The sequence below is a fragment of the Propithecus coquereli genome, unplaced genomic scaffold (assembly GCF_000956105.1).
Source record: "Propithecus coquereli isolate 6110/MARCELLA unplaced genomic scaffold, Pcoq_1.0 Scaffold355, whole genome shotgun sequence".
NCBI lineage: Eukaryota > Metazoa > Chordata > Mammalia > Primates > Indriidae > Propithecus > Propithecus coquereli.
In genome coordinates, this window is record NW_012149230.1 from 4,804,859 (window position 1) to 4,827,512 (window position 22,654).

At 57.2% G+C, this 22,654-nt stretch overlaps 1 protein-coding gene across 5 annotated transcripts in view; it reads left to right on the forward strand.

Annotated features, from left to right (window-relative positions):
- The window catches only part of MPRIP (myosin phosphatase Rho interacting protein), a 132,988-nt gene that overhangs the window by 84,313 nt on the left and 26,021 nt on the right, over positions 1-22,654 (forward strand). For 2 of the 5 annotated variants that reach the window (XM_012651422.1, XM_012651423.1), the window contains exons 6-14: positions 3,085-3,301; positions 4,398-4,911; positions 8,963-9,104; positions 9,877-9,990; positions 11,968-12,024; positions 13,237-13,305; positions 14,569-14,658; positions 18,701-18,810; positions 21,926-22,496. In XM_012651422.1, the coding sequence (XP_012506876.1) occupies positions 3,085-3,301; positions 4,398-4,911; positions 8,963-9,104; positions 9,877-9,990; positions 11,968-12,024; positions 13,237-13,305; positions 14,569-14,658; positions 18,701-18,810; positions 21,926-22,496 (1,884 nt within the window). The remainder of the gene's footprint in view (positions 1-3,084; positions 3,302-4,397; positions 4,912-8,962; positions 9,105-9,876; positions 9,991-11,967; positions 12,025-13,236; positions 13,306-14,568; positions 14,659-18,700; positions 18,811-21,925; positions 22,497-22,654) is intronic. The other 3 variants (XM_012651425.1, XM_012651426.1, XM_012651424.1) reach the window with 2 other exon arrangements.

Genomic DNA, 22,654 nt, shown 5'->3' on the forward strand with positions numbered 1-22,654 from the left:
CCAAACCTCAACTTTGTGGTTGGTAGAAGGAGCCATGTGATTCCAGGCTGGGGAGGTCGCTCACTTCCCTCAGGGTCTGTTAGAGCGCGGGGCACGAGCCCCAGCCTCCTCCACGCAGCCCCTGCCTGAGCTCCAGAGAAGCCAACCTGGTGGGATCTCTCCTTTTCACCCTGGCTTCTGAGAGCATCCCATTTGAGCCTGCTGGTTCCAGCAGCTGTGGCCTTTCATCAGGGGCAGTTTTTCCCAAGAGTCAGTCTTGTGGGGCAGCCTGGGGCCTCTGCAGAGGAGAGGTGGGGACTGTGGTTGGGATAGGGTCTCTGGGCAGGCCTGATGCTGAGGGCGTCCTCATGGGCCAAACGAGGCTGGGGGGAGCGTAACACCTTCAGGGCCCCTGTAGGGGCGAGACCCTGAGACCTACCGTACCCGACTTCTCTCACCGTGGCCCCGTGTAGGCTGGGAGAGTTTCAGATTGAACAGCAGAGGGCTGGAAGCATTGACTCTCTGCCGTGCCCCGTTAAACCCTGCTTCTGCCCTCGAGGAACCCAGGTGGGAGAGCTGAAGGTAGGGCCGTGGATGGGCTGCGGGGGCAGCAGTAGCTTTCTGGCCCAGGACAGCTCCTGGCAGAGCCCAGGCTGGAAGAGGAGGCAGGCCTGGCCCTGACCAGAGATCCCAAAGCCTGTGGCCTGAGAGACATGGGCTCCAGGGAGCTCTTCTTACTCCCCTGCTACACTTAAAAAAGGAAAAAGCCTGAAGCAGAAGGACATGACAACCCATGTAGGTGTGAGCAGAGCAGGAAGGGTGGGGACAGGTGGGAGGCTGAGAACTGTGTCTCCCCAGCCAGGGTACGGGGCCTGCCTGGGGTCCCCACTCGTCTGACAGAGCTTGGGGAGGCCAGGTCCTCTGTCTCCTGGCCCCCGGTTCTCCTGTCTCTCTCTACTTCACGCCAGTGTGAGCTAGGCCTGCACCGCTGGCCACGCGCTCGTGTCTTTCTTTAGGAATCTTTGTGGTTTTTACTGGGGTGTCTTCTGCAACCCCTGCTCCAAGTCGCAACCCTCTCTTCCCACTGGGTCTGCTGTTCGCATAGGGAGAAAGCCCTCTCTGAAACCCCTCCAGAGAGGCCCTGCTCCGCAAGCGGGGCTCTAGCGACTTATGCTTTCCTGTTGGGGACAGGGAACTGAGGTGGTTCTGCATCCAGTACGGCTAGTGGGTTGTTGGGGGTAAGTGCACCAGGGCGGTGTGCTGGCTGGAGGGATAGGCGGCCCTGGGACCAGATCTCCTTGGGTCATTGGAGCCCTCAGGAAACTGTCAGGAGATACCTTCACCATTTGCTTCCAGAAGCTGACTTCTCCCGAAGGGAGTCTCCTGCCCGGGGATGGTCTACTGGCGGCTCTGAATCGGCAGTCAGGGGAATGGCCTTCCCGGCCTGAAATCCTTGCAAAGCTGATGACAACTTTGGGCCGGTGCCCCATCCAAGGCAACACCCCACCCATCCCTGGCCTTTCTCCTGCTCCTGGGGTTGGGCGATGGAAACGCTCGTGCTCGCACACTGTCCCTTACTGGTGGTGCAGGTGTGGGCACCTGTGGCCTCCCCTTCAGGCAGGTTGGTGACCGGATGGCAAGGCACCCAGCCAGGCTGGCGATAGGTAACCTCTCAGGGTGATACTGTATCTGCCATTGTGCACACACAGACACACGCGTAAATAGCCTGTGTCATCTGTAACCCTCACCAAGGTCTCTAAGCCAGAGATGGGCTAAGGTGGGTTTCTAAATGTGGGCCTTGGCCACCAGGAGGGGAGTTGGAGGTAGGTATTTGTATATCACACCCCTGCCTTTGGCAAGAGAGCAGAGATAGGCATTACTCTTTGAAAGGGGCTAAAGCCATCCTTTTGTCAGCCCTTTTGACAGTGGTTGGACTCAGGGTGTGAGCTGGCTCTGCAGGGCAGCTGGGGATCCCGGCCCTGCCCTTGTTGGGGTGCCGTGTTCACGGAGTTAAGGGTTTCTGTGTGCCCCTGGGTGTGGGCTCCCTGCTTCTGCCTACGCTGCCTTATGAGCACTTCTCCCACTGGCAACGCCACTTCTGCCACCTGGGGCAAGATGGGAGCTGACACCGTTCCCTTCTGGGCTCTTGGCCTGGATCTAGCTTGTGAGAGTGTGTAAGAGGGAACACGTGCACTTGAGTGTGTATGTGTGCGCGCACGCAGATGAGTGGGATGTTTGATTTTTTAGTCTGTTCAGGCTGTTACAACAAAATACTACAGACTGGTTGGCTTACAAACAATAGAAGTTTATTTCTCACAGTACTGGAGGCTGGGAAGTCTAAGATCAAGGAGCCAGTAGATTCGGTGTATCGTGAGGGCTCCCGTCCCGTCCTTACGTGTTGGAAGGAGCAAGGTAGCTCTCTAGGGCTCATGACCTAGTCACCTCCCAAAGGCTTCACTTCCTAATAGCATCACTTTGGGGGTTAGAATTTCAACATACAAATTTGGAGGGACATGAACATTCAAACCATAGCATTTGATTTGCATCTGATGACTGTGTCCTTCACATAGTGTCTGGGCTTTCCATTTTACCTTCTTAGAATCAGAAGTGGAAGGGGCACGCGGCTGGCCTGGCCTGGCTGCGTCCAGCTCGTCCTTTGCATTTACCCTGAGGGTCTGCAGAGGGCGCTGGGCATCTCGGCTGTGTTCTCTCTCCTGCCCGTTCCCTCTCCCCTTGTTCATGTTGTAAGTGCCTGGATGTCCAGGAATGACGGACACTGAGCAGTCGCTGTGGTCTTGCCATTAAGGCCTGGCCCACTGCCCTGAGGTTCTAGTTTTGTGGGTGGGGAGGACTTGGATGTCTTTCGTGACCAGACTCTGACGGACACTGAGCCTCTCCTCCACAACTTTACCAAGCCTGGCCTGAGGCCAGTCGGACCAGGCAGTTGGGCTGCAAAGGTGAAAAGAGCACGGAGCCACCCAGAAGGAGCTTCCCCTCTGTCCCATACATTCCCTTCTGGAGATTCCAGGCCCTGACACTGGCCTGGGTGTGAGCCCACCTGGGCTGTGTGCTCTGTGCCTGCACTGACGCCGCCCTCTCCTCCAGGAGCCTGGGCCTGCCAAGGTGGCCGTCACCAGCAGCAGCAGCAGCAGCATCCCCAGTGCTGAGAAGGTCCCCACCACCAAGTCCACACTCTGGCAGGAGGAAATGCGGGCCAAGGACCAGCCAGACGGGAGCAGCCTGAGTCCAGCTCAGAGTCCCGGCCAGGGCCAGCCTCCTGCTACCAGCTCCCTGCGGGAACCTGGGCTGGAGAGTAAAGAAGGTGAGCGGGGCCAGGCCGGCCTGGGTGCCTGCTCTTCTTGGTTGCCCCAGGGGAGCTGGCACTGGGGACTCGGTGTGGGCCTGCAGAGCCCCATGTAAGCCCTGCCCTCAATGTCCCTTTGTCCATTCACCCCTTGGGCAGCACCTGGCCTGGCATGGACTAGGATTGCTGGGCTCTGGCCTTGGCCTTGCTGCTTTTGGTACCTGTTCTATCAGCCCCAGGTGGGTGTGAGGAGAATTGCAGACGCCTGCACAGGGCCTACGTGTGAGGAGTCCTGTTACTGCATCACTGTGCTCACATCCACAGCCATGGGCCCTGGACACCCCTCATGTCCTGAGAGAAGCAGTGGCTAGGGCGGGCTTGTTGCGGTAGGGCAGAGGTGCTGGGGAGGAAGCCGTTGGCATCACCGTGCCTTCTCCCTGAGCACTCTGGAATTGCCTGAGCAGAGCAGGGCTTTCATCTCTGCCTCCCTCATCCCAGGCCCTAGAGGGCTCTGCAAGACACAGGCCAACTTTTTCCATTTATATCTTATCCAGGTTGTTAAAGACAAGTGGACAGTGGGGCCCAGCTCGTTTAGGCTGAAACGCATTTTGCACGAGCTCTGGGCAGAAGTTGTCTCAGCCTGCTTTAAGTGGCTCATGCCCATCCACGTCAAAACTCCGCTCCTTTCATCTTACTCCTGCAGAAGTCCCCGCCCTTGCCCTCCCCCAGAACGTGCTAGGACACTGAGGGCTGGTTGGCTGTGGGCTTCTTCCTCGATGCTGGGTGAGAAGCAGTTGTTGGCGGGACATCTACCATCCTAAGGTGGGACCCTGCTGTCTGGCCAGGACCCAGGCCAGAAGTGCAGGGCCTGCCTGTCAGTCTGGCCAAGGGGCAGCCAGGTGAGGGTGGAAGATGGTTGAGGAAAAGAGTATGGGAGGAACATTTCCTTCTCAGCCCGTGGTTCTTCTTATTCTGCCCTTGGACAAGCTGTGCTAGATGCTGGAGACAGGAGGTAGAGATGGCCCCTGCCTGGGTCTTGCATGGACTTTTTAAGAATATCCTCAGAGCAAAGCTGGCAGCAGGCTGAGTGTGTCTCCCTCCCCCTCTCTTCCAGAGGAGAATGCCGTGAGCAGTGACCGCATGGACTGTGGCCGCAAAGTCCGGGTGGAGAGCGGCTACTTCTCCCTGGAGAAGACCAAGCAGGACTTGAAGGCTGAGGAGCAGCAGCTGCCCCCACCGCTCTCCCCGCCCAGCCCTAGCACCCCTAACAACAGGTACAGTTGCCCCGAATCACTCTCCCAGGAGCTTGGTCATCCCTTTCCTTCCCCAGGTCCTCAGCCCCCCAGCCGGATGGTCTGCAGCATCTCCCTTGGCTCCCTGGACGTAGCTGGCCGGCCCCCTGCCCACGTGGACTCTGGCAGCACTGGGGGGCAGGGGACAGAGAGACTGGGGAGCACCTTTGCCTTTAAAGCCAGCAGGCAGTACGCCACCCTGGCCGACGTCCCCAAGGCCATCAGGATCAGCCACCGAGAAGCCTTCCAGGTGGAGAGAAGGCGGCTGGAGCGTAGGACTCGGGCCCAGAGCCCTGGCAGGGAAGAGGTGGCCCGCCTGTTTGGCAGTGAGCGGAGGTGAGCGGGGAACTGGAGGGCAGTCTGCACGCAGGCCCAGGCACACGTGCATGTGTGTGCTCTCACACGCGTTTCTCAGCACACATTCTGTTCGGGGTTGGGGTGGGCAGTGGTGGTGGGGGGGCGTTTTCTGGCAGCCAAAATGCAGGATTTCTGAGCACCAAGATGCCTCAGCCCCAAGGGCTTGGGTGGGTTCTCAGCTGCCTGGGCTTTGTTGGGGACAGGTCTTTTCCTTCTGGCCCATTTCCATTCTCTGAAGCTGCTGTGGAGCCAAGAAGACCCTAGAGCTACAGACGGTGATGGGGACCTCCTTGCCCAGCAGTGCTGGGGGAGCGGGCAGAGGCATTGCAGGAGGCGCAGGGGCAGTGGCTGTGCCTAGGGAGGCAGGGGCAGCACAGCTTCTTCACTTGCGGACGCGCTTCCCCGGCAGCCACGGGAAGCCGGCGGCAGTCTGTGAAGCAGCTAAATGCCCAGTAGCACCACTTTTGCCCTCCAGGCTTGGCTGAACCGGGGAGGCTGCCTGGAGCTCCTGCTTCCCGGGGAGAGACAGGGTTTGGACAGCAGGCCTAGGGCAGTGGCCAAGGGGCACGGGTACAGAACTCAGCTGTTGTCTGAGAAGAGGAGGGGCCCTGCCCTGCCCTTGTTCTACTGAGTTTCCTGGAGAACTGGAGAGGGAGCTCAGTTCTTCCAAGCCCAAGTCCAAGCCTGAGCACACCTTCAGGTAGGGCCTCTGTAAACTAAGGCTCTGCCTGGACAGCAGGGATCCTCACCCAGGTCCAGGGATGGACTCCCAAAGGTCCACAACACCCCACCTTGCTGTGAAACAATTGACAGTGTATAGGGGCGTTCTGAGAAGAAATCGAGAAAAGAAAACCAGTAATTTTCATTAGGTTCCCAAAGAAGTTCACCATCCAGAAAAAAGGTTCAGACCTAATTCCAGAAATCTTCGCAGAGTGTCCTCACTGCCCCAGATCCAGCCTAAAGCGCAGAGTCAGAGATGCTGTCAGGATGGGCGAAGGCCATGGGTGTCCTTCCCGGGGTGAGGTTGAAGGGGCGTCTTTACCTCCTGTCCACTTCTCTTCTGGACACCCACCATTGGCCGACAACCCACCCACTCTTCCAGACATCCCAGGTGGAGAGGACCTGTGGACCTGTGGGTCAGCCTCCGGGTTAAGGAAATGTCACCTGGAGATGCTGGTTCTGAAAAGAGGAAAACTCATCTCCTTCCTAGGGAGAGGGAACGGGCAGCCAAGGGGCTGCCCAGCACCTTCCAGGTGCCAGGTGGTGCTCTGCCAAGCCCTTGGCTGCCTTTACATTCCATTATAGCCCGGACAAGGTGCCTGTCAATCACCACCCCTGGTTGAAGTTGAGGGACTTCTCACAGTTAACAGGTGGTGCAGATCCCAATAGGCCCCTCCCTGGGCTGTCCCTGCTTCCATGATGTGACCCAGGACTGGGACCAAGGGTGACCTTTTAAGCAATTAAGTAGTATGTGAGTAGAGTATCTTGCTAGTGATTGAAGAGGCCCCCAGGGGAGGCTCCATGCTGGCCGATAGGTGGGCCACATGTGGCAGTGGCTCTGGAGCAGGGTCAGCCATGTCCTGGTTTAGCGCCAGACCACAGAATTAACATTCGGCGCACCTGCTTGGCTTGGCTTCTCGGAGAGAGTCACCTTAACTCATTCTCATCTGCTGGCCTGGGATAGGTGCAGTCTCTGGGGCTTTGCAGTCTGCATGCTGTCTGCCACGTAGGGATGGTCTCCAGCCAGTGCTGGCTCCCTGGCCCTGCCAGCTCTGCATACTAACACTGCATCGTCCCTTCTCTCTGACCCCGATGGCATCTGGCCAGCTGCTGTTGCTTTCCGAGGCCTATTCATGGCATCCTGAGCAGCCCACCCTGTGCTCGATGGGATTCCTATCCCCTAGTTGATGAGAGCAGACTCTCCAGATGAGTGGAAACCAACCTGGCTGCCTGGAACCGTGGCCATGACAGGCCTGCCCAGGGGCCGGGCTGCAGGAGCCACAGGGTTTGGTTTCTTGGTGGGCTGTTGCCATCTAAGCCATCCTTTCTGAGCCCAGTCCGCTCTGGCTTTGACATGTCTGCTCTTCGGACTTGCAGAGCTCTGAAGTGTTCCTTGGGTGGCAATTCACCTCTGGCTACTGAGTGCGGGGGCTGTGGCCTGGTTGGACTGCTGGTGACTGACAGCAAGTCCAGCTCCCCATGCAGCCCTGACCCTGCCCTCAGTGCATCGGTGAGTTCCCTGGGAACCTGGGGAGCCGCTGGGCACCGGCACCTGTTTTGTGTGCCGTGCTTCCAGCATACCAAGTTAGTGACTTCCCACTCTGCCCGGCAAGTCGAGACAGACGTTACCTCAGCCTGTAGCCTTGCAGGACCTACCCAGGCCCCGTGGAGCAGCCTTAGCGGGTGCCTTCCCTCCTCTCATGCTGCTGCTCTGTCTCTGCCCCGCAGCCCCCAGCATGCTGATCTTGGGTGTAGGCCGGGCACAATCCCTAAGCGCCTTCCTGGGGCTTTCTAGGTCCCAGTGTTAGGTGGAGAAGCCCTCATGCTGGCATGGTGGCACTGAGGCCTGTCCGTGGGCCTAGAATCTTGCCCAGCTCACACCACAATGGTTCGATGTGGTGCTGCATTTACCAGAACTTCCCCTGGGTGCTCAGTAACCTCAGCAGCTGCCTTAGCTTCTACCCTTCCCGTGCCGCGTCCCCTCCTGCACTCCCCCGCCGCCTGCCTCCGCTGCTAGTTCCGGCAGGCTGGCCTGGCACAGATTCCCTCCCTGAAGATGACACCTGGTGTGGAAGCACAGGGCTGGGCTCCTGCCCAAGGGCCCTCTGGCTCCTGCCCTTGGCACCGTCCTCCCGCTGTGGAGAGACCATAGCAGATCGGTTTTTACACTAACCCTCCCTGAGAAGAAGCTGGCTTCTTGGAGGAGGGGTGGATGTCTCAGGATTTGAGCTTGTTTCCGCTCTTCCTTGTGGAATTGGATTGTGGAATTGGATTTTAGTCTTCAAGGCTTGGGGGCCCTTCACCTGCTTCCCCTTAGCTCTTGGCCACTAGTCCAGAGCCCAGGTGGAACTGCCCTGTGAGGAGACCTCAGTGTCCCTGGGAGAACAGGCCTCGGCCTGTAAGGAAGGGGCTGCTCTCCTGACGTGGGGCCGTCCCAGCCCCAATCCCCCGGTGGGCAGCCCCCAGCGCAAGACCCTGCCCAGCCTTCTGTTCTGACCCCACAGGGTGACTCCTTGCGGCTGTGGGAGGGGCATGATCTCTCTCCCTCTTCAGTTTTTGCTTCTTTGATCCTTTGGATAATTTTGGTTGACCGTTATTGGATTTTATGAGCAGTGCTTTTCTGTTTATTCATTCCCCAGCCTTGTTTTCTTCCAGGTCTTGCCTCTTCGCCTCTCCTGCTGTGCTGCTCGTGGCATCGCGCCTCCTCCACCCGCTTCGCCCCATCTCGGCTCCGTCTCCGGCAGTAGGAGCCTGAGCAGGAGCCTGATGAGGCCGCCAGCCCTCTCACATGAAATCAACTTGCTTTGTTTTTGTTTTAATTTGGTCTTTTTCTGTCAGCAGAAACAATGTTAATTCAAGGGCCTCTTTCTTGCTAAATTTGGGACGCCCTGGGTGGGGCCGCATCGTGATCACTGGGGAGTGCAATGAAAACGGAGGCTGCCCGCCTCCAAGGTGGTGGTTGCCTTTTGATCTTGCCTGTGGCTCGGGAGAAGCTGCTGGGTGCCGAGCTGTGTGAATGCCCAGTGGGTCAACACAACAGAGCCGGCAGGGCTTCCAGCATGGGGCGGAGGGCAGAGGGCAAGCGCAGACCTGGCGGCAGGGAGCGGGCGTGGGTGGAGCTCGGGTCGGCCAGGCGAGTGCCCAGAAGCCCGTTGGGTGCTGTGCTGCGCCTCGCGCCTCACAGGAAGGCTGAGGGAGGCCGGCATGGGACCGGCGGGATGGGCCAGGCATGAGGGTATCGGCTAAAAAAGCCCCTCCTCGATTTAGGAACGTGAGACGCTGTTTCTCACCTCAGCGTCTTCTCTTTCAGGAGGTCCCAGGTAATTGAGAAATTTGAGGCCTTGGACATTGAGAAGGCGGAGCGCATGGAGACCAACTCGTCAGCAGGGCCCTCGCCCTCCAGCGACGCTCGCCAGGGCCGCAGCGAGAAGAGGGCATTCCCCAGGAAGCGGGTGAGCTCCTGGGTCGGGGAGCTCAGGGTCAGGTCAGCACACGACCCCACGTGCCTCCCAGTCCCCTCCACACACACTCCTGGGATGTGCTCCTGTCAGGCTTCCGCTCTCTGACCTCCAGCACTCGGTGACTTTCTCAGGGGCAGGCTTGTCCTCTGCATCTTCATGTCAGAACCTCATCCGTCTCTGCTTAAAGGATGTTCTATTGAGTTTTAGATCCTAAGTGATAACTAGCACCACTCTCTTCCCCTGTGAGGTGGCCCTGCAACAAGGCTGAGTATCATGCCTTACTTCTTCCTGTTGAGTACAGCCACGCCCCTCACCTCTCCACTCAGTCCACGAGGTAGATTCAGCTTCCGAGCCCTCCTCCTCCTGGGCGCCTGCCCTCCCACTTCTTCTGTAGCCTGCTTTGTCTCAGCTCATCTTCCTCCAGGCTTCTCTGTCACTCGTGCGGCCCGAGGCCTGCTGCTCACTGCCATCGACCGGGGCTCTTCCTTCTGTGACCCGAGAAGCTGGAGGATGGGGTGGGGCCAGGAAAGAGACAGTGGCTGGGCATCTGGAAGAAAAAGCTGTTCTGATGACCAGGGTGTCCTGGGACTCGGGTCCCCTCCTGGCCCTGCCAGACACCTGCGGTGGAGGCCTGGGCACATCGCCACCCTTCGCTGGGAGCAAGGCTCCCTGCAGCCCCTGGAGGGTGGATGACCCTGGCTGGCCACCCCCGCCTGCTCAAGGTGCACTGGGCTGTGTTGACGGCAGCTGCTCTCTGCCATAGGACGTCACCAGCGAAGCCCCCACAGCTCCTCTCTCTGACGCCTCAGCTCCCCCCCTGTCTCCACACCGCAGAGCCAAGTCACTGGACAGGAGGTCCACGGAGCCCTCCATGACGGTGAGCGTGGGTGCCGTGTGCTGCGTCCTCTGGAGACTGCACCTCTGCTCTGGTCACTCTGGGTTGCTGTCTGTTTCTGTCCATGCGTCCATGCCAGCTGTCCCTCTGTGCACGGGCCCTCGTATCTGTGAGTGCCCAGCCCACAGGCCATCGGAAGCAGATCTTGTGTTTCTTCCCGTTTTTGGGCCCAGAACTGGGGGCTACGTGGCATCCTGAGCTGCAGGAGGAGGTCCCCGTGAAGGATCCGGACTCCAGGAAGTGGGGCCACAGCAGGGGCCCAGTGCCCTTCTGGTGTTGGGTATTTGTTTTGGGGGCACTTTGGAGGCAGGAGCTGCGTCTTGCCGGGAGCTGGTCCTGTTCTCTGGGCTGTGCCATGAGTGAAGAGCAGATCTTGCCTCAGGCCCTCTTCCTGGCCCCAGAGTCACCGCAACGGAGGTGCAGCAGGGGGTGGCCAGAGCTTACAGAGCAAGGCGGCTTCTTGGCACACTGACCTGGCTCCCCTCCACTGTTCTTCAGCCTCCTGGGGGGACTGTGCCTGTTACCAGCTCTCGTCCCCTCTCTGATACCGGTGAAGCCAGCGCACAGTGGGCCTCTCGCCTCCCCAGGGACTGTGGCTGCCAGCCACCGATTGATGTGTAACCATGGCATGTAAGCAAGAGGATTGGTTCCTCCTTCACTCTGGGTTTTGCTTCAGGATGTTTGGAATGAAACTCCTCGAGTTTATTGACTCACCTGGTACCTACTGTCCCCAGCATGTGCCAGAGACCCTGACAGCAGAGCACCAGACAGGGGTCTACCTCATGGGCATCGTCGCCGGCAGTCAATGACAACCACAGTGTGGAAGTTAGGAGTGTTTGTCACAGACCCTCAAGCTAGGGTAGCCAGAGAGGGGAAGACGCAGTCCTCTATCCCAAGTCTCGTGTGGCACACACAGGAGAGGATTACCCCTATTTAAGGGTCATTTGGGGGTAGGGCGTGGTAATTTCACAGGATTGCTTTCAACTGGGTACTGCAGCAGGGGCAATTTGGCAGGAAGCTGGGTTAAAACAAGCCTCTGGAGAGGGACTGTTCTTAATCTGGGCCCACCTTGCTGCCAGGCCTAGGCAGTGGCACGGGGTTTGCAGCAGAGGTCCCCAGAACACCTGGTCCTGGTGGTTGTCCTGCTGCTTCTCGAGTGTGCTAACTCCCTCCTGGGCCTTGGAATGTAGAAAGACAAAGGCAGTTCCTGATCAAGGTGGGGCCAGAGGAGAGGGGACCCATCTCTCTGTGGGGCCTGGCATCACAAGAGCACGGGGTGGTAGATATGGGCCTCGGTCAGAGGGGCCCGACGCGGGGCTGTCTCAGGCTGCTTCTTTTGCTCGGGCGTGTGGGGACCATCAGGGACAGCACTCCTGGCCCAGGTCCCTGCCTCGTCTGCTGTCCTGCTTCTTGGGGGGAAAGGCAAACCGAGCTTCCTGATAGAGAAGTGGCGGGGGATCGCGGCAGAGCTGGCGCTGCTGCTTCCTCAACACCAGGCCCATCTCTGCTTCCAGGCTTCTGCAAGAACTTTTGAATTCTCCTTTCAGCCGTCCCTGCAGGTGTTCCCCTTCGTGTGGAATGCTGTGTGACTCTCCATCTGGGCTTGGTCTCTACCATAGACAGGCCCTGCAGGGTGGCCCGAGGAGGCAATCCCTCAGGGCGCTACAGCCCTGGCTGCTGCTGCTGCTCCTGCTGCTCAGAGCAATGAGGCCGCGCCTTCTCTCCCCAGCCTGCCAGGCTTGGTGTCTCCTTCCTCAAGGATACTCATGCCTGTGGGAGGGGGGCTGTGGGCAGCACCTGCTGGGGAGGGGGCTACACAGGCTTATCTGGCAGGTGGATCCCGTTCCTGGTGCCTGCCTCATCTGAACAGAAATGCCGGCCCCGTCAGATGCCCTTTGCCCATGACTAGGATACCATGGGGCTTTCCTCTAAGCTGTTCTTTTTTCTTCCCTTTCTCAGCCTGACCTGCTGAATTTCAAGAAAGGCTGGCTGACCAAGCAGTATGAGGACGGCCAGGTGAGTATGCAGAGTTACTGTGACCCTTGTCCCCCACCAAGAGGGGCTGGGGAGCAGGTGCAAGGTGGAGCTGACCTGTCCTCACATGGGTCTGAGCACTGGCTCCAGCCCTGCCTGCTGCACACCCTTGTCCTGTGAACCAGGACTGTGGCTGATGCAGTCTGAGAGAGAAGCGCAGGTGTGCACCCCCATTTCTGCAGTGGGGAGTGCTCAGAGCAGCCAGGCCTGCCTGCTGCCTGCAGGAGATCTGTGCCTCAAGCTTTAGGACCCCTACAGTGCTAGGCCCTGCCACCTGGTGATCTTTCCTAAAAGTTCTCTAGGGGTCTAGGCTTCCTCAGAGACATGGAAAGCTGGTTGTGGGGTTGGCTTGTTTCCATGCAAGGCAGCCAAGTAGACGGTAGATTAGCTATGCAAGACTCCTGTGCTCAGGAGGAGCCCTCAGCTGCAGCAGCATGTTGCCCTGGGAAGAGTAGATGTGCTACCTTCTTGCCATCAGACTCAAGCACAAGAGCCATCTGCAGCTGGCCCCACCCTGGCCTGTGTTATGGGCTGGAAGGCCAGGCTTCCAAACCAGACGTGAAGAGGAGCCTGCTGGTTCCTTACCCAAGAGGCCCTGTACCCGGTCCATCTCCATGCCCTTCCTGAGCCACTGTGCCAAAATATCCCCTTTTTCTCTCTTCTCCATGTCACATGCCCTGGGCTTTGCCTGAAGACTAAAGTTCCCCTCCTTGCTACTTGCAGCGAAGACTTGAGACTCTAGCTGGTTAGTTTGCTCCTGCTGGTTAGCCAGCCAAGTGGCTGTCGCTCACAAGCTGCCACCTACAGGTGGAGATGCCATGTTCACAGCCACCTGTCCACTCTGACGGACTCAGCCATTCTGCAGCCTCTGGAGTTGAGATCGAGGACTGCACTGCACTGGGCACCAGCTGTGCCACTGGGTCAGAGAGCCTGAGCCGGGGTCACCCCCTCTCTGTGCTGCCTGTGCACTGGAGGAGCTGCAGCTTAGCGAGCTCCCGAAGGCCGTGAGTGCCTAGCTGCCTGCGGCCGAAGCAGAGTCCTCTGCACACTGCCTGCACTCACTGGGAGGGGCCCCCTGCCCTGCGCTTTCCGTGCCCTGGGACGTGCTCTGAGAACTGTGCTGTGCGTCACCCTGGAGCAGTGAGCGCGCTGCACGGAAGTCGGGAGTTGAGTCTGTTTTTTCTTCCCTTCTAGTGGAAGAAACACTGGTTCGTCCTGGCCGATCAAAGCCTGAGATACTATAGGGACTCGGTGGCTGAGGAGGTGAGTGGGCCTCGCTTCTGTTGTAAGGGCTTCAGGTGGCGTCTGGAACCAGAGGGTCCCTGTGCCGTTGCTTTTGTCTGGGCCGAAGTCCCCATCTGTCTGTTGAGGGGCATCTTTGTTGCTGCCTTGGGTTTCCCAGCCTCAATCTGGTGGGAAAGTGAGCATAAAACTAGCTTTTAATGTCCTTGTGACTGTTTTGCTGCCTCTGACGTTGGGCTCTTCTTACAAGGCCCTGTGTTAGGAGCTGGGTGCAGTGGATGTCAGTAGCACTTGTTTTCTCTGTTCTTTGAAAAACTAAAATTTGAAAACACAGGATGAGCAGTTGTGTTTTTTCTACAAAGAGATTTTGTGACGAATTGAGTCATTGGAAAAGTTGAACTAAATCTTGTCCCTCTCTTCTGGACAGGGATGGGGCGTGGTAGACAAACTTCACTGGGTCCCTGCACAATCTTCGTTCCACGGTCAAAAACCAACTAGAAGGGTCTCTTTTTTTCTTTGCCTGTTAAGAAAAATAATCTCTTTTGATCAATTTGGCAAGTCTTTGCTCTGCCTTTTCCCTGATGGCTCTGCTATGGGGACCCTTCAGATGTGCTCCCACAAGGAGGGAAGGGTCTGTCCCAGGCCAGTCACTCCCACGTGCTCGCACTAGCAGAAGGTGGGAAAGAACCTGAATATCCAGCGTTGGGGGCTGGTATGTATGTTTAAATACTCTGAAGGGGAAAGATGTTACTGATAAAGGTAGGTGTAGCATAGTGTGCGTGGCAGGCCTCTGCTGGTGTCTCACATCAGGGGAGGAAGGAGCACATGTAAGTGGTTGGTTGTGTGTGCATAGAACAGCAATTCTGAGTGGTAGACCTCTGGGGGTCCCTGACGCCCTTTCAGGAGAGCTGTGATGGTTAAAACTATAATAGTAAGATGCCTTTGACTTTTTTCACTGTGCTGACATCTGCACTGCTGGTACAAAAGCAGTAGTAGATAAAGCTGCTGATTCCTTGGCACAGTCAAGGCTGTAGCAACAGACTGTGCCAGACTGTACTCTTCACTGCCATATACTCATGGTGCTTGGATTTTGTTTTTTTGTTTTGTTTAAAATAAATAAATGTCTTTGATGGAGCAGTGAAAGTTACTGTAGTAATTCTATTAAGTCTCAATCTTTGCATACCCATTTTTTTTTTTTTTTTTTTTTAAGACAGAGTCTCACTCTTGCTCATCTGGGCATTCACTCTTCCTGAATCTCACAAGACCCTCTATTTCTCTCTGCAGGCAGCTGACTTGGATGGGGAAATTGACTTGTCTACATGTTATGATGTCACGGAGTATCCAGTCCAGAGAAACTATGGTTTCCAGATACATGTGAGCCCCAGCAGTGGAGGGGGGGCTGCAGGCTTGACCAGTAGGAACATGTCTCAGAGAGACTGATGTCCTCGGCCGGGGCATTTCTGAGCAGAGTTGGCGTGGTGTGTGTGTGGTCAGCACTCCGTCTCTCCCGTTAGTGTTGATGTCTCTGTCCTTGGGACCTGATTCCCACCCCCGATTTGTGATCTGAACAAAAAACTGGACACTAGCAGATTTTTTTCTCAAGACTGTTTAAAGGTTTTTGTTTCTAAAGGTCCTTTTGTTTTTTCTCTTTAAAAATGCTGGTGTTCGGAACATTTGGAAGGATGTGGGATAAGGGGAATAAGAATGACAGTCTTCATTATTTAAATCTCAAGAAATAGCTTTTTATCCACATATTCATTCATTTGTTCACTCATTCACTCACAAGGCTGTTTTTTCCTAAAATCTTGGAGGTACTCAGATAAGCAAGACATCGCTCTACCCTCGGAAACATAATGTGATTGGACAAATGAAACGGTTCTCACTGGCTGTGTCCTCGAAGCTATGTGGACTGAGGCTGCCTAGCATCAGCCAGCCTCAAGGTTTTGGGCCCGGTCCCCTGCCTGCCACACCTGCCCTCACCTCTGACGGCAGTTGCAAGTTCAGGGATCTCCCACATCACCTTCAGGTTCAGGAATTCTCTAGAATGACTCACAAAACTCAGGGAAATACGATACTTAAAATTAGTTTAATTATAGCAAGAGAATACAAAATTAGAACCTGCCGAAGGAAGGGGCGTGGGGTAGGATATGGGACCAGGAGGCCCGGCACACAGTGTCCGTGTCCTGGCGGTTATGGGCCTGCTCGGCCTTGCTGTGAGGTGTTGTGCGGAGCGTCGCCAGGAAGCTTGCCTGAGCCTCGGTGTCCAGGCTGGTTTTTTCCTTCTTTTTTTTGAGACACAGTCTCGCCCTGTCGCCCAGGCAAGAGTGCAGTTGGCCTCAGTCTAGCTCCCAGCAACCTCAAACTCCTGGGTTCAAGTGATGCTCCTGCCTCAGCCTCCCCAGTAGTTGGGACTGCAGACATGTGCCACCATGCCTGGCTAATTTTTCTATTTTCAGTAGAAACGGGGTCTCACTCTTGCTCAGACTGGTCTCGAACTCCTGAGCTCAAGAGATCCTCCCGCCTCGGCCTCCCAGAGTGCTGAGATCTCAGGCATGAGCCACCGTGCCCGGCCAGTGTCCAGGGTTTTGACTGAGGCTCGGTAACTGTCATGATTGATTGTCCTCTCGGTGCAACTCAGTCTCTGGCCCTCCCCCTACAGACTAGCTGATTTCTCCCGGCCCAAACCCCAACCCTCTGATTTCATGGTTGGTTTTTCTGGCATGGCCAGCCTCCACCCTGAGTCATCTTATCAGCATGAGCTGTCAGGGAGGGTCCCAGAGGACCATCATGAGTAATGAAGGCACTCTACTCACTCAGGAAATTCTAAGAGTTCAAAGTTACCTCCCAGGAGCCAGGACAAAGCCCAGGCCTCTTGGGGGTAAAGTTAGTTCTTTAACCACCAGAGCCTTGACAGTGCCTGATGGGTGGAGAGCTGCCACTGTGGAGATGGGCCCTGAGCCCTGTTTTTTCACACAAGGCTGGACCTCTGATGAGCTTACCTGTAGCAGGGTCTTGTCTTCAGATTTTTGGGCCCAGGAACTCAGTTGTATTGCTGTGTTGAGAGTTGATCAGGCACTTTGCGGCTAACTCAGATTAACCCAACTTAGAGGAGACTGAAGTATAGATTTGAAGGCCAGTGAGTTCACTTACCGGGAGCATCCCAGCTGCCAGCCCACAGGGCACTGGTCATGGCTTCCCTCTGTGCAGGCATCTGTGGTGGGAGCTAAGTCATGGTCAGAGGCTGTGCTGATGTCCTGGCACCCGGGCGAGGCGTGAGCTGGTCTCTTAGTGGCTCTTCGTTTGTCTGCTGCCCTGACAAACAAACCCATGCTGCCCTGCTGCAAGGTTCTTCTGCCTCTGGTTCCTTGCAGGAGGGGTAGATAGGTACAGGGCTTAGTGAGCATCCTCTCCAGCCAGCCACCTCCCCACGTTGACCAGCAGGTTTCCCTGGGCAGGACCTGCAGTATGGAGATGGTCCTGCTCTTCCAGTGATGGACAGGGGTGTGGGCCATCTCAGAAGTCCCTTCCTATGAGCCCCAGTGGCCAAGAATTCTAAGTAAGGAGGGGGTGCTTTCAGCATGGAGGGGGCTTCCTGGAGGAGGGTCCCGTGAGACATGGTTGGAGGGCCGAGTGTGTGGCATGTCCCAGACCTGGTGGCACAGAGAGGAAGCTGGGTACAGAGGCCAGGTTGGGGGCTGGTCTTGCCCTGAGGTCTTGAAAAGCACTGGAAGGTGTTGGAAGATACCAGGCAACTGTGCATTTGTGAGATGTGTCCAGCAGGATGTGGAGGGTGGCTAGAAGGGAGCAAGGCAGGCTGGCATGGTGCGGTTGGGCACAGAAGGAGGGAGCTAAGTGCCAGTGGGAGGGAGAGCAGTTGCGGAGGGACCAGGACCCAGAGCGTGGCAATGTCCCGCTTAGAAGCCAAGAGCTGGCTTCACAGAAGGAGGGGGCGCCTCTGGATTTCTGGCCAGTGGCATGTTTGAGCCTGTGGTGGGCTCTTGGAGAGCACAAGTCAGGCAGCCCTTGAGAAAGAGAGCTCAGCTGGGGAAGTGGGATCCACGTGGAGAGCTGAGGCCAAACTCCAGCAGCGCTCACACCAGGGCATAAGGACAGGCCCTGGCAGGGAGATGAGGGGCGGAGCCGACGAGGGAAAGCCCAGCTGAGCAGCAGCCATGTCTTCACCGGGTTGTGTGGACAGGACCAAGGTGGAGGAGCAGGCCAGGTCTGAGCTGTGCTTTGTGCACACCAGACCTGCATGTGCCGGGGCCCTGGCCAGGCTAGGGCCCAGAAGAAAACTGACTGTGATTTTATCCCTCCATCAGCAGCTTTGCTGAGCTGGCTCCTGGGTCCATTTGTGAGCAGCCTGAGCAGCTCACAGGATAGGGCTGCAACTCTCACCTCTGTTGGGCAGTGCCTGCAGGTGCAGAGCAAGCAGCTAGCACTTTCCAGTGCTTTCCACACCCTCAGGGCAGGACCAACCCTGACCCACACTTGGGCCTGGCATGGCTTTGGCACTTGACTTTCTGGCTGTGTCATCGTGTCTGGGGGCTGGCCTGGGACACAGTGCACACCTCCTTTCTGGGAGGTGCCAGGCAGGGCCACTCAGGGATGGAGGGGTCACGTCGCAGAGGCCACACTACTCTGGGTGCCTTTGTCCCACCTGCTGCCTTGTTCCCCACCTGGAACAGGCCCTTCCCCTGCCACTGCCTGTCTTGATTGACGGTCCTATCGGGTCACACAAGCTGGAGTCTGGGGCTTATCCTCAGTTGCCCCCTACTCCCAGTCAGTGACAGACCTGCCCACCCTGTGACTCCTCCTGAGCCTGAGTCTCCTCTCTCCTCTGCCACTGTCTTAATCCTCATCACCTGGACAACTGTAGCAGCTGCCCGGTGGGGCTCCCTGCCTTTTCTCAGTGTGACTTTCCAACCAGACCTTGATCGGCCTGTCTGCCATCCACCTGTGTGTGTGAGTTTAGACTGTAGATGCTGTTCCCCCTGCATGGGACAGGCAGCCTGTCCCCCACCTCCCCCACTGCTCAGCACATGCCGGTCCTGTCTATCCCTCCGAGGCTGGGAACTCCTTAAAGAGAGGGACTCATCCTCCTCTGTGTGTACTTGGCACGCCTGCTGGCATGCAGTAGTTGCTCAGTAAATGTGTGCTGATCCTATTGAGGGGAGATGGCTGATTTATCATTGCCATGAAAACGTGTCCCTGCCGTGGCTCTGCTGTCCCCTCTGCTCTCCAACTCTTTTCTTGCCCCTATAGCAGGGCACACGCAGTGCTCCTAGGAGGCTGCTGGCCACAGCCCCTCTCCCTGCAGTACTTTGTACCCAGTGCAAGGGGCTCCTTTGCAGGTGGGAGGCAGCAGGCACCTCCAGGGGACAGTCATTGATAACATCTTTTGTCTTTCATGTAGACAAAAGATGGTGAGTTCACCCTGTCGGCCATGACATCTGGAATCCGGAGGAACTGGATCCAGACCATCATGAAGCACGTGCACCCGGCCACCACCCCAGATGTGACCAGGTAAGGTGCTGGGAGATGCCTGGGAGCCCCTTGTGCTCCTGCTCCAGCTGCAGCCCAGCCCGGCTTCTTCGTTTGTCTCACCACTGCTCAGCCTCCTCTTGGTTTTCTCGTTTTTCTGCCCCAGATTACCTTTTCCTCGTTGACACCTGTCCAGTTCAGTCATGCAGGCCATGTTTATGCCCATCATAGAGCTGGACTTGCGTAGAGAATCTAGAATCTTGTGTCTTGGCTGGTGGCACCTTGCCAGCCCGGCTCAGGCTCAGGCCTGTTTGTTCTCTGGCTGCTGTGCTGCTGGGGGCGGGTCGCGCTGGGCGCTGCGCTCTCAGGCCAGCGTGGCTCTTCTGTGCCTTGGCCTTCTTTTCCCCTCGCTTCGACATGTTTGATTTCTAGCAGCCAGCAGCAGCTTCTCTTTGAAACTCTCAGAGCTGAAACCTAGGTTAGAAAACTGTTCTCTTCGGCGTTAGCATTCTGTGGTTCGTCTGCCTTGCATTCCTCCACTTGCCTTCTTCCTCCTGCCCTGGAAGCCCTGCTGGCTTTCATTTTAAAAGAAAGTGAGAAGATTCCAGTGTGTGGGGATGGTTCTGCGAAGTCCAGACTCTGTGGCCCCACCACAGGGCTTCAGAGCCTCCGTGTCTGGGCACCTCTGGTGCACGTTTCTCGGGTCGCGTGGTGCCGATTGCTCCGCAGGTAGGTTTCTTGCATCACAGGTCAAGTTTTGTGGAGGCCGTGAGTCGCAGCCGGGGCAGCATTGGCTGTCCCCTCTTTATCCGAACCTTTGTCTCCTTCTGCTGATTCCACACCTCTTTGAATGAGAAGTAAAGAAAAGCTACCCAGATTGATTCTTTTGTCCTCTTTCCTGCGTCTGTCATTTGTTCATTGCTTCGTCAGACAAACACTGTCTAGTTGTTGTTGCATTAGTAAAGCCAGGCCTGGCTGCCCTTTGTCTGTCTCTGGGGTGCTATTTGGAGAGCTGGCTCGTTGGTTAGCGGGTGCCCTGTGTGTGTGCAGCTGGGCAGAGGTGCCCAGGGCTGCAGCAGGCACTCCCACCCTCACAGGGGGTGTGCTCTGGTGGCCCCTGCCGCTGCCTCTGTGGCTCTCCCGTCAGGAGCAGAGACCCAGACTTTGTGGGCCCAGTGCTCTTTTCCAAGCACTTTTATTAGGAAGCCCCATAGCAAAGTAAGAGAGGCACCTCGGGCTTCTCTGCTAAGGTTGCTGGCAGCAGATAGAACCTGCTGCATGGGCTCCAGGCAGGGCATAGCAGGGGTGGGTGGCTCGAGGGCCTGTCCCTCCTGCCTCATCCCAGCCAGGCCTGGCCCCCATGCCACATGTGTGTGCCTGTGCACGGCCCCGGAGAGGCAGCCTGCCATGCTCAAGTGCCCACCTCCCTGCATGCAGGGACTGCTGGCCGGGGCCGAATGAAGAGACCACGGATTTGTTTTTATACAAAAGTTGACTAGGCAGTTATCTTCCTGCTAGATTTATTTCATAAGCTAGTAAGTCTTAACAAGTTAGGAGAGTGCTCACCCACCCCCAATTATTTTCAGCCTTTGTTCTTCCTCTGTATTGGCTTTCGTTATTTGAGAAAAATGTGAATATTCTTAGTGCTGCAAGACAAAATCAGAAGGAGGCATGAAAGCAGGATTACTCTCAGAAGCTGCTGGTCTCGCTGTCTGTGACTGGGAATTGGAGGATGCTTCTGGCCTTCAGGGCCAGAGGAGCCTTGAGGGGCAGCCGGCGGGACTCCGTGGGGGTCGCTGTGTGCTACCTGCTTGTGTGTCATCCCCGCACTTCCCGCCACCAGGAGCCTGAGCCAGTGCTCTCCGCTCAGTGATGTAGGAAGATCTCTGATCGTTTTTATCCAAAAGCCAGTGTGCTCTTAAACCGGACGCTTGCGGATCTGACCATTCCAAAGCACCATGGTTCTCAGCAGCTTGAGGCTGGGACACGTGGCCCTGGGGATGACAGCAGCCACTTGCTCTTTTCCTTGTGTGCCTCTTTCGCAGGCTCCATGGCCCCGATTTAAACATAGGTGCTCCCTAGAGCTCCCCCTTGGCCCTCGCTGTCCCCGGGTGGCTTCTAGCTCCCTTCAAAGGGCTGGGATGAGATTGGGGACCACCCTGGTCAGCCTCTGGGGCTTAACCATGGAGTCCAGAATCCTCTGCCTCAAATCCACTCCCTCCTTGCAAATTTGCCATCGGCAATGCCCCCAGCTCTCCCCTGCCCAAGGCAAGGCCTGACCAAGAATCTTTGATTTGGGCAGGTTGAGAAAAGGTGTGAGTTCCTTAGGCACACCCAGCTCCGCCCTGGGCTGCTGCTGGGCACCAGGCATGCCGTGAGCACAACCTGCATGGCCCATGTCCCTGACGCCTCTTGCCGCCTCAGTGTGGCAGGTTGCCAAGTTTCCTTCTCCCCTTCTGCCTCCCCTGACCAGCCGCACCCACTGCGTGGTGTGGGCTTGTGGCCACTTGTCTCATTTGCCCATGGGTGGTCCCATCCTTTCATTCCGATCCATCTGCCATGCCAGCAGCCAGAGTGGGCTTATATAACGCAGATCTGATCATGTTACCTGCTTATTAAAACCTCTGAGCCCTTTTGGGGAAGTGGTTAGTTCTCCTTCATTCTCTCACCACTGCCTAGTCCAGGCATGCACACAGGTGGCCTCACCAAACATGTGGATGGTGGCTGTGGCATGGCATAGCCTGATGCAGCTCTCGGCGTTGGCCCTGGTTGGGGCGGGCAAGTCCGTCCTGCCTGTGGGCTGTGGGAGTCCCCAGGCTCCATCACCCTGGGACAGGGCCACCAGAGATGCGCCCTGTCCAGCACCCCTTCAGTTAAGGAGTCCTGTTAGTACTGATGTGCTGGAAACCTCAGGATGTCTGAAGCTCTCTTCCCTCCTCCTCCTGTCAGAACCACGTTCGAGAAGGGTTGCTTAGGGTAACGGCAGTGCCAGCAGGGAGGGATAGGAATGGGATATCCCTGGAAACTGCGGGTGGAATAGAACAGAGGTGTGCTACAAGCAGGGCCTGGGCTGTAGCTCACCTTGCCAGCCCTTTGGTGGGTGGGGGTCCCCAGAGCTGCCCCCAACAGAGGCTGTGTTTGCCCTCCTGCCCTGCAGCTCCTTGCCAGAGGAAAAGAACAAGAGCAGCTCTTCTTTTGACACCTGCCCGAGGCCGAGTGAGAAGCAAGAGGCAGAGCCAGGGGAGTCGGACCCTGAGCAGAAGAGGAGCCGCGCTCGAGAGCGGAGACGGGAGGGCCGCTCCAAGACCTTTGACTGGGCTGAGTTCCGTCCCATCCAGCAGGCCCTGGCTCAGGAGAGGGCTGGCACCATGGGGACCCCCGTGGGAACCCCCGATACCCACGAGCCTGGGCGCCCTGAGGCTGAGCCTGGCGAGCTTGAGCGGGAGCGCGCACGACGGCGGGAGGAGCGCCGCAAGCGCTTTGGGATGGCAGATGCAGAGGATGTGGCCCTGCGCATGGAGGTGGACCGGAGCCCAGGGCTGCCTGTGACCCCCGACCTCAAGACACAGAATGTCCATGTGGAGATTGAGCAGCGGTGGCATCAGGTGGAGACCACCCCTCTGCGGGAAGAAAAGCAGGTGCCCATCACGCCCCTGCACCTGTCCTCCTCTGAGGATGGAGGAGACCGGCTCTCCGCCCAGGAGCTGACCTCTCTGCTAGAAAAGGAGGTAACGGCCTGGGGCAGGCTCCCCTGCAGCAGCCTTTCCTGAGCACTGGCTGTGCCCAGCCGTGGCCGGAGGGGTTCGGCCACACAGTCCTTCCCCTTGAGGGACATGCAGACCTGTAAGGTAGATAGACACGTGGAGGGTCCTTGTAGTCGAGGCAG